The sequence below is a fragment of the Durio zibethinus genome, chromosome 3, assembly GCF_047325235.1.
Source record: "Durio zibethinus cultivar Kanyao isolate XHJ-2024 chromosome 3, ASM4732523v1, whole genome shotgun sequence".
NCBI classification, from domain to species: domain Eukaryota; kingdom Viridiplantae; phylum Streptophyta; class Magnoliopsida; order Malvales; family Malvaceae; genus Durio; species Durio zibethinus.
The window spans coordinates 37512392-37524291 of NC_143164.1; the positions used below are offsets into that span (position 1 = coordinate 37512392).

Below are 11900 nucleotides of genomic sequence, written 5' to 3' on the forward strand. Positions count from 1 at the left end.
AATTACATCTTTTTGTGTCAAATACTTTTTCTAGGGATCCCCCATGGATCCTACAGTTTCCTTCAAGTCACCATCTGTTCCACCTTTAGTTCCACATCAAGACAAGCCATCAACTTCAGCAAAAGTCAAAAAAAAAAAAAAAATGGTACTACAATTATAACAATAGATATATAAAAATAAGATTCATTTGGTTAATTGTAGATGTTAGTTTTTAATTTATGAATAATATGTGTATTTATATTATATAAAATTTTAAAATTTATATTATATTTTATATAAAAATTATGTGTCATAATTTATATTAATATATATATATATATAATATTTTTAATTACATTAAACTCATATATACTTATTTTAAAAATATCATATTTATCTAACTTTTTTTTTCTTAGAACAAAAGTCAAAACTCACCCTTCCTCCTTCACGTAGAATCAAGAAATTTTTTCAAAATAATTTTGAGAAAGTATTGGGTTTAGATTTTGGTGCTAGCATGTTTTTATTTCAATTTTTTTATATGGCTTTTCATTTTTTTTTATTTTATTTTAAGAAATTTTTCTTGTTGATTTCCAGTTATGGAGATGGGATTTTTAAGGTATTAGAAATATTTTTGCCACCGTACATTGATCAAGTATGGATTTATTCATATGATGGGGATAATTTTGATGTCCTAATATTTTTTAAGCTTAATTATTAATTTATTTAAATTAATATAAATACTGAATTTTAACTTTATTTAATTAGAAAAAAAATGTATTATGCCAACAGGCATTAATTATTAATTACTTTGACTGTTATACATGGTACCTTTCAATGACAAAGGGACCATCTTAGCTTCACACTTGCCAATGTACCACCAGTTTGCTTCACCTTTGGATTAAAATGGAAGAAATAAAAATTAAATATAATAAATTAATAAATTAATAAGAGGAGAGCACAGTATTCAAGGATCGGGTTATCTTCTCAAGCTTATATAAGCTCGAATTATTTTATTAATAAGCAATATGATTTTGTTAGAAAATAATTTTAATTAGTGTTTCACAAGAGAGAAAAATAGAGGAAAGAGAATAAAAAAAATATAAATTTTCATTTTTATTCATAAAAATAAATCCTTTTAAATGGAAAATTAGATTAAATTGAAGAAAATAAAAGAGGTCTGATTTGTGAATTCAGTATTACAAATTTACAAAATTATTTATTTTTTGATATCCATGTTTAGACCCAAATTCGTCCAAATTTAAAACTTTTTCCCAATGACACACCAAATCTTAATTGATAGATTAGAACAAAATTACCCGGAAATTTCGGGACATTAAAGCAAAAATGCTTTCAGATGATCCATGCAAACAAAAAAATATATATTGAAATGAAAGGTAATCTATTTGAAAAACTCCAAATCCAAAATCTTTCTTTTGTCAATTGATGTGATTATTATATAAGACTAGGCTTTTTTTTTTTTTTTTTCATTCTAATGCAAACCTCCAAAATTTCATTGTACCCTTTTTAGAATTAAAATATAATTTTGTTTATAATATTTTTTGAGTGATTTAATTAGAAAAAAACGAAATCGGATTAAAGGAAAGACAACTTGAACCTACAGTCAAAGAACACAATTAAAGAGCGTTAAAGTCGTTGCTCCGATCTTATTAATTTGTTTTAATAAATTTTTATTTTTATTTTTGGGTGTTTAGATCACTTTAAAGACAATTTGGGTTTTTTTTTAAGTAATAATATTTTAATCTAATGAGATGATTAGTAAAGTTAATGAAAAGATTGTTGAATGATAAATAATAATTGGTAAGGTCAGTTCATGGCAATAGTCGCTTCAGTTAAACTCACCTGAGAACTGACTTAAATTCTTGAAAGTGAAACTTTGAAGTTTTGTTTTTTAATCCAAATAATATCAAGACAAGTGCATTGTTGTTGACTTATTTTACTGATATATTGCTCTAGTTTTTTATAATTGATATCCTTAGAAATTAAATTTTAATATTCTATCAATAAAACACGTAATTTATGGTTATATATTGTCCTAATTAAACACTTTTAAATTATTTTATATAAAATATTAAAATTTAAGAAAATAATAATTTGTGCATAATAAAAATGATAATGATTCGAATTGAATTCGATTAATTTTTTTAGATAATATATAATATTATAAATTTTAAAAATTTGATTTGAATTTAAATTAAATTTTCATACAATCTAACACGAATCGAATTTTTTAATTTAATTAGAATATTTTTTTAATTTTTTACTTTTCGATTTAAAAGTCAATTCAAACTTAATGTATATGTAATATTTAAATTTGATCCGAACTAAATAGAACACGTCAATTTTGAATCGATTTTTGATTTTTTTTAAATTTGTTCTCAATACATAACCTCATAGAACATATATACTATTGCTTTCAAGTATATCACTGTTGAAAAAACCCTTAGAAATTAGAAGATAAGAATTGGAATAAATATACCAAATTTGAAAGTCTATTAGATAAACAGTCCATACAGTATAGTCTTCTGGGAATTACAATGCCATAAACAGCGGCAGCAAACTGCTACAATGGGGCAGTCCAAGTTTGAAACTTGCAGACCAAAGCTCTCTCTCTTCACTTATTCACATGGTAACCAAGAGCAGATCTCGTCGACAGACATGTGAAAGACTTTTGGAAAATTTTTGTTTTTGGTTTAATTTTAAGTCCAATAGGGTGCGGTGCATGTGCCTCTTCACACACTTCCTACCCATTTCTTTTAACTTAATAATTAATTAGGTCTTTTTAATGTAGTTTTCATAGCAATTATGTCCAAATCATTTCTTTGTAAACTCCACCAAAAATTTCTCATCATAAAATATATGTTTTCACAGCTTAAAATATTAAGATTTTTAAACATTTGAAATTTAATTCCATTAATTCATATATAATTCTTTACTGTTTATCTAAATTGCGACATTCTTTATAAAAAATTAGATTTCAGCATCAATAATATCACCGACCTTGACCATCAAACACACATTCATGCCAAAAATCTTGAAGAATGAGTTGTGTCTTAATCTGCATTTTTTTTTTGAATCATTGTTAAGTGTGAAGTGTTTAAGATTCAAATCTCTGTTTAGTCAAAAGGGTTAGCTGCTTAGCTTTGTAAAAAAAATGTTTAAATAAATATAATTATTTTTTTATTCTTTTTCTTGGACTTATTGCTTGAGGTCTTCTGGGTAGGGTCCTTTCCTAGTGAGTCTATACATAGAGGTGGGCGCGGTTTACATGGCTATATATATGAGGAAGCCCCCTAACCATTTACAGAACCTTTTTGTTTTTGAAGGACTTTGGGAAGCTTCTTAGTAGCATCAATCGCAGTTTTCATGGTGGTTCTTGGGTTGTTTGTCTTGGTTCTCTGTATCTGCACTGCTTTGTTGAGATGGAATGAGATGAGATACAAGAAGAAAGGTCTGCCCCCTGGAACAATGGGTTGGCCAATCTTTGGAGAAACCACTGAGTTTCTCAAGCAAGGACCAAACTTCATGAAAAACCAAAGAGCAAGGTCATTGTTTTACCTCAATCTTTCTTACTCTGCTGTTTCCCTTCCCTATATAACAGCTTATTACTTTAATATTCTCAGCATGTCATGGCTGTTACCTAAAAACAGTTATAGAGGGTTTTCATGTAAATTTAGCTAATACTGCTTTGGTTCAATATAATTGTGTACTTTTTTTTTTGGCTAACAAACAGGTATGGCAGTTTTTTCAAATCCCATATACTGGGTTGTCCTACTGTTGTTTCCATGGATCCGGAGCTTAACAGATATATCCTCATGAATGAAGCCAAAGGCCTTGTTCCTGGCTACCCAAAATCCATGCAAGATATCTTGGGAAAATGCAACATTGCAGCAGTCCATGGCTCCACTCATAAGCAAATGAGAGGAGCTTTGCTTGCTCTTATTAGCCCCACTATGATCAGAGAACAACTTTTGCCAAAAATAGACGAATTCATGGGAACTTTCCTCAGTAATTGGGACAACAATGTCATTAACATACAAGAAAAGACCAAAGAGGTTTGTATGACATTCAAATTTTTGAAGTTTTTGCTTATAGTTCCTCTGTTTCTAATCTGCTTTCTGTTCTGATATTTTGTATAGATGGCATTTTTATCATCACTTAAGCAAATTTCCAGGGCTGAATCTAGTTCAATAGCTCAAGAATTCATGCCTGAGTTCTTTAAACTGGTTTTAGGGACCTTATCACTTCCTATTGATCTTCCTGGAACAAATTATCGACGAGGATGTCAGGTAAATCGACAAGCGTTTGAACTCCTAAATCTAGTCTTTCGTTGCAGTTTCTGTTTTATGGTCAATGAGTAAGATATTTCGCTATGATTTTGCAGGCAAGGAAAAATATTCTAAAAATATTAGGACAACTGATAGAAGAGAGAAGAGATTCCGAAGAATCCAACAATGACATGCTTGGCTACTTGATGAGAAAAGATGATAGTAATAGATACAAACTAAGTGATGATGAGATCATTGATCAAATAATTACAATTTTGTATTCTGGTTATGAGACTGTTTCGACTACATCGATGATGGCTGTCAAGTATCTCCATGATCATCCAAGAGTTCTTGAAGAGCTAAGAGTAAGTGAAAAAAAAAAAAAAAACACATTTTCTGGAACTTTGAACTGTGTTTTTCATCTTGGTTTCATGAGTTTTTTTATTTTGATTTATTGTTGACAAAATTTTCAGCAAGAACATATAGCAATTAGAGGAAGGAAAAGGCCAGAGGATCCAATTGAATGGAATGATCTTAAGGCAATGAGGTTTACTAGAGCAGTAAGAAATTTGTATTCTTTTTTAGACAACCCATTTTTTCTAATAACTTATTTTATAAAGAAAAGTTCAATGATTTTGCTGTGCTTCGTTTTATGCAGGTGATTTTTGAGACTTCAAGATTAGCTACAATTGTTAATGGAGTTCTGAGGAAAACTACTCAAGAAATGGAACTAAATGGTGAGCATTAAAATATCAAAGTGGGATCCATATTCAAATAATTCTTTTTGGTTTCTTACCTTTCTAAATGAGCTTTATAGGCTCAAGAAGCTGTTTTTGCAGTTAGCAGCTCTTTTTATAACGTTTTGAACCCCCAAAAAAAAGTACATGTAAAAAAAGTGTAATAGACATGAGATCATCTTCCCTTGGTGGACCTCACCCTATCATGATTTGCATGGCATACCTACAAATCCAGCTAGACAATTCCCTGAATGATTCATTGTATTATTTTCAATGATTTTTGAAAAGAAAGGAAGCTTATTCAAATGAAAATAAGGTTTTTTTTTTTTTTTTACCAGGTTTAAAATACATTCAGTTTTTCATTAGCCTTTAGATAAGTTGGTTGGCTTTTCTCAACTCCCAGTTCAAGAACAGTGACAGTGAAATTATATATGTCTAATCTGCAATTTTCTGATTTTTTTTTCCCAGGATTTGTGATTCCTAAAGGCTGGAGAATTTATGTTTATACAAGAGAGATAAACTATGATCCTTTTCTATACCCTGATCCATTAGCCTTCAATCCATGGAGATGGGTGGTTCGTAATAGATAATTTCTTTCATTTTGCCCCATTTCCCTGCATTTGATCCATGAAAGAAGTTCCATGTTTAATTTTAAAATGATTCCTGAATACAGGACAAGAGCTTGGAATCGGATAGTTATTTCTTGTTATTTGGAGGAGGAACCAGGCAGTGTCCTGGAAAGGAACTAGGAATTGCAGAAATTTCTACTTTCCTTCACTATTTTGTAACTAGATACAGGTAAGCAAATAACTCCATGTTTAATCTGAAAAAAGAATATGAACTTGGTTTCTTGGAAATTTAACATTTTTTCCATTGTTTTGAGTGCAGATGGGAAGAAATTGGGGGAGAAAAATTGATGAAATTTCCAAGAGTAGAAGCACCAAATGGACTACACATTAGAGTTTTATCATACTGACTAACAGATGTATGTACAGAAGATATATAAATCAAAAGGGAAAAAGAGGATGGAAATTTAATTTGTTCTAACAAGATTAGAAAATGAATGACACTGTTGAGTTTTTCCTATTTCAGGCTATAGAATAGACTGTAAATTCTGAAATTATGCCCTCTATTTTTTTGGGTAGGATGACAGCATGTTATAATCAAACTGACTCAGAGAATTTGCTTATAGAAATATCTTCCATAGATCAAAGCTATAATAATCTCAACAATCCCAGATAAAATTGACCAAACCCATTGATCAAGAAATCTGCCTTTTCTTCTTTCTTGGGTTAGACCTTGTTGGCCTCATGAACTAATTTGGTGGAGTGGCCTATTTGATGGGCTACTTAATTTAAATCTCAACCCTTGTATATATATATATATATATATATATATTTTTTTTTTATTTTCAAATTGTGATCTTTTTTATAATAAAAAAATAATTATGAATTTATTTTATATAAAAATATAAACTAAAATATTATTCAACCATTGACGCAACACGATCAGATTGGCATTGAAGTATCATCCTGAAACCCACTACTATCAACCATATTAGCTATAAGAAAAAGTAATGATTTCAATGTTATATATGGTGTTAATTCAATGAACACCTAGTTATGATAAAATATGAAATATTTCATCGTGCGAGCAGCTCATTTCTATACATATATATTATTTGATTATCAATAAGATTATTGTATAATGTTATGTATTTATATGTATGGGCATGGCAATGGCGCTCTCACCCCTCGAGAGCTTTTCCATATTGATCATTAAGTCTTAAAATTAGTGTTTCTTTTCATCACATTTCAATGGCTCTCACCATTTTCTCCTTTACCATCTCTTTGGTTCTGTTCTCGTTTATGTTTGTTCTTGCTTCTGCTATTGATTATGGCTATGGTTCAAAACCAGAAGCACTTTACAAACCAAAGTTTGATGTGAAAGAAAAGCCCCTCCCCATTGCTGTTGAAGGCCTTATCCTATGTAAATCAGGCTCGGAAACAATCCCAATTAAAGGTAATCTCTAAGCCTCACTTCCTTTTTTTCCAAGGTTAGGAATACTAACCAGCTTTACAATTTTCATTAATTAAATTTCTGACAAATCACTCATATCAGGAGCATTAATTAATTATGTTTAGTAGATACAAGATTCGAATCCAAAACTGTTTATCCATGAACATTTTTACCCCTGGAGTATGAATAACCTTCCCGTAGAAATTATCGGTACTTCTTATATGATTTCTAAATAGCAACATTGCATCTATGAAATTTGATTTTATACGATACCATTTATTTCATGTTTTCAGATATGATTAACTGATACTTGTTAATTTTGTGTGCAGGAGCTGTTGCTAGAATAACATGTCTAGCAGTTGATGAACATGGTTATGAGACAGTACCTTTCTGTTGGGGATCACCACAGCTCTGATACCATTTGTTGGGGCTAAAAGCCTCCAATCCAATCACACCAACGGAAGCGAAATCAAACAATAAATCAAACACACAAGAGACAACAATTTAACGTGGTTCGGTCCAACTGACCTACATCCACGGATGAAAAACAAGATCCACTAGTTGTAGAGAATTACAAACATACATCAAATCATCAACCTCACTCAACAATCAATACTTATAAGACACTTTCAATCTCCTCTAGTCCTATAGAGTATTCTCAACCCAAACAAACACAAACCCAAACCATTGTGCACTCTTTCAACATAACCAAACACATACCCATATGCTCCCATACACCATGCCTATGTGGACCCTCTCAATCTCCTCTAGTTCACTCACAAACAAGCATATACACCTATAAGACGTAGAGCCCCAATACTCCTATGGGGTGTCTATCCCACAAAACCCTACAACTCTCTTACATCTTTTTCTCATACCTAACTCTGTAGAAACTTCACCTATTTATAACCATACAAACTTGCCCATTAAGAATCCCTCTCATCTTAGAATTCTTTTCCTGTAAGTCAAACTTGCCTATTAAGAATCCCTTTCCTTTTAGAATTCTTCTCTTACAAGTCAAACTTACCTATTAAGAATCCTCTTTCTCTTGGAATTCTTCTTTTGCAAGTCTTCTTGTCCATCAAGCAATATCTGATAAATCTCAAACAAATCTCTTATGGGATTTGAGTCAATATTCTCAACACTTTCTCCATCTTGAGCAAAGCAACAGATTCAAAGGGTTATTACTTTGCAACTTTGTTCCCTCGGGAGCTCAACTATAACAATCTAAAGCTTACGGAATGTAAAGCATTCCTTGAAAAATCTCCACCGGAGAATTGCAAAGTTGCAACCGATGTTAACAAAGGAATAAGTGGTGCTCCCCTTTCTTATTCTCGCCTGCTCGACAACAATAAGATGAAGTTGTACTCAGTGCCACCTTTCATCTACACCTCACAACCCAAACCAATCTCCAATGGCTATTAGAATTTCGTTCTTGATTTGTTTTGCTTATCTCATTCCTAATTTAATTTGTCAAAGAAATTTTACCTTTTTGAATGAGAAAATGGGTTGTAATTGTTTTTCACAGTATTGAATTTGCTTTCTCTTTGGGATGGACGAATTTTTATCAGCCTGATTGGAACTTCTTGCAGGCTTTTCTTGTTTCATAATTTCATTGGACAAATGAAATCCCATATGCTCCAAAGAAAGGCTTGTAATTAAACTGAATAAGTTGAGTTAGACAAATAGTGTGCTCAGTTCATTAACAATTTCGTAGGTATGGGCAGCTGTTCCATTATAATTTTCATACTGAATGATCACTTGAGTTAGTTAGCAGCCATCATTCAAGGAAATATTTCAAAGCAATTTTGCTTCTAAAGATCCTGGTTTGGAACTGTGGATTGAATTTGCCTGTATTTTCCAACTTGTTCTTTTAATATTGGTATTTTCCAACTTGTTACAATGGAAAGTGCCAATTTTTAAGGTGTTTACAAGGAACTTCCTTTCACTAGAGCACACTGCTTCACCGCCAAACCAAGCTTTCATTGAATGGGATTCCATTTTCATCAATTTCACATGGGAATGGAATTTACAATCTACTCAACAGGCATCCGAAGAAAGATAATTTTCCAACAAATTCACAATTCCTTTCAAGTTAAATAACCTATATGATAAATGAAATACCATGGAAACTACTATTCAAACTTATAAATTATAGACATTTGAGCTTAATTCAAGTGATAAAATTGAGGTTAGATGAAGTTTGGATAAAAATTTTAAGTACATATCGTTATATTCTTTATACAAAAGGAAAAACGAGCCTGTAAAATATTATTTTTTGAACAATTTAATCCTATCAAGTCTAAAGATTATATTAATAAAAAAAATTCAAAAGCTATAATCATTATTCTTTTTATTGACTGACTAGAAAGTTGAAAAAGTTGGTGAAAATCACCGAGACAAAGTCTTTTCCTTTTCAAAGAGACTTGAAATTAAAAAAAATAATAAAATTTATTATTTATTTGATTCAAATAATTATTTTTAAGACCTGATAATAAAATTAAAATTAAAATTTTAATACTTATAAATTTTTTTATCCTCATACAATTAGATTTCGATTTTTTATATAAAAATTAAAAATAAAGTAATAAAAGAATCTAGCTTTAACTTGAATTTTTAAATAAAAACAAAGAATATAACATATGTTATCATCACAAGTAACAAATTAATTTGATTCCTTTAAAACCCAAAAAGTAAGTTTTAAATTCTATGAATGGTTACTACAAAAGACCACAATTAACTCCGAAAATTAAGACAAAAATTTCGACAACTTTACATCCCAACAATTGAATTGAAAATGTTTTGTTTTTTTTCTTTTTTTTTTTTTTTGGTTTTGGTTTTGTCTAACGATATTTGTCCCAAAAAATTTAAAGCACTCCTTTGAGCCTCCAACTTTTCACTCCCTACACATCAAATGATTCAAAAGAAAGCAAGCCGGTCCTTGTCGGTGGAAAACCAAAGATTTGATTTCAACTTGTTTTTTTTCCTTTGCTAAAAGCCCTACTCAATGTGATTTTTTTTAAAAAATTTTCTTGTCTTAGTACGTGTCACTTGAATTTATGTCATTAAAATATCAAATTGATTCGTGGTTTAGTGACAGGGAAATTTCATAGTTTTGTGAATTTAATTTAATTGATTTTTTAAATATAAATTAAAGAAAGGAATATATAAAAAAAAAAGAGTGTTGGTTATGACTTACACAATGCTAGCTAATAAATTTGATCATTTAAAATATGACATAAAAATAATATGAGTAAAAATATAAAAATGACATAATTTAAAATTTTAATAAAAATCATATATATATTTAATAAAGCTAAAAAAATGTATTTTATATTTTTATATCGATATGAATTGTAATACGTAATTTTCATATAAAATATTATATGAATATATAAATTATTAATATTTTATATAATAGCCAACATTTGTGAGCTGGCCTTCTTCTAGCTTTGTTTAATAAATCCAATTATTTGCAAGTTGAAGCACCTGAATTCATATTTTTAATTCTTTTATTGGTTATTTTCGTTTATTAAAAAAATCATACCTCTTCTAAATTGCATGTGGACATGCATGCCATTAGTATACTATACTCTTATCTTATTCCACTTGTTATTAGGAAAAGTAAAAAAAAAATAAAAATTGGTACATTAAAATTGAAATATAAAAAATATATAAAAACTGTTAATTATGAATGCTTTCCATATTAAAATTCAAATTTTTATGTAAATATTGTTTGACCACTCACAAAGAAATACAATATTAGTTTATTTACATTATTCACAAATAAATATAACTAAATATATGAATGCATAAACGGTATATATTAATTCTTTTTCATATATTTGAGGTTAGTAATGATTAAATCTTAATTATGAAAATTAAAATTTTATTATTTTATCAATAAATTACGTAATTATTGACGGACGACATACTTTAAATTAAATTAATTTAAAGGAATAATTAAATTATTATTTTATCAATAAATTACGTAATTATTGACAAACTACATACTTTAAATTAATTTAATTTAAAGGAATAATTAAATTATTATTTTATAATTCCAAGTCTCTAGATATTGACCAAACCAAACTCATAATAAAAGGGTCAAAGTTAGCCTTACAATGGCTTACATGATAGAAATTAGATGTTTTCTGCCTTTTATAGCAACATATTTCTTCTCTCTCTCTCTCTCTCTCTCTATATATATATATATATATATGGTAGGTTGAAATGCATACATTTATTTCCTTTAATTCTCATTTTCAAGATTCTAATAATTTTGGATTTTTTTCAAGTATTTGTTTATATCTCTTTTTTTAAAAATCCTAAGAAAATGCCCTTTCATCAAAACTCTATCTTACCTCTTCCAAAAGGATTATATCTACCAAATTTATGAAAAAAAAATTCCTTAAATGTAAAAATTTTGAAAAAATTATATCAAAGACAAAGCACCTAATTTTATTTCTTTTTTATCTTTCATTTAGATTATTTTTTTAAAATTTAGTTTCGATTAAATTTAACGATATATGTATTAATATCGTGTAAAATATTAAATTTTATATATTTTAATAATATCTTATATAAAAGTTACATTTCAAAATTTTTATCAAAATTAAAATTTAAAATATATTATTTTAATTTTTATTAAATTTATATATAATTATTATTAAAATTTTAAATTATATTACATTCGTATTTTATTTTTATATTATATTTATATCATATAACCGCGTTATATTTTAGATTTTAATATCTAATTTTGATGATTGAAAGTTTGAATGCAGAGTATTGCCATAGTTAAGTGGGAAAATATAAGTAAAAAAGAAGACAGAAAAGGGCAAAACCTCACCTTTTTTTAATTTTGGATCTTTCAATT

General features: G+C 28.7%; 1 protein-coding gene and 1 pseudogene across 1 annotated transcript; both read left to right on the forward strand.

The window, feature by feature from the left end:
- Positions 1-3275: 3275 nt before the first annotated feature.
- On the forward strand, positions 3276-6120 carry LOC111283830 (cytochrome P450 85A-like). The gene is made up of 9 exons (XM_022872456.2): positions 3276-3542; positions 3731-4052; positions 4137-4286; positions 4382-4630; positions 4739-4825; positions 4924-5002; positions 5471-5577; positions 5676-5800; positions 5891-6120. Exons 1-9 carry the CDS (start codon positions 3364-3366, stop codon positions 5976-5978), a joined length of 1386 nt encoding a protein of 461 aa, XP_022728191.2. The 5' UTR covers positions 3276-3363; the 3' UTR covers positions 5979-6120.
- A 699-nt stretch (positions 6121-6819) lies between these two features.
- Positions 6820-8611, forward strand: LOC111283604 (protein SEED AND ROOT HAIR PROTECTIVE PROTEIN pseudogene; annotated as a pseudogene).
- Positions 8612-11900: the final 3289 nt, after the last annotated feature.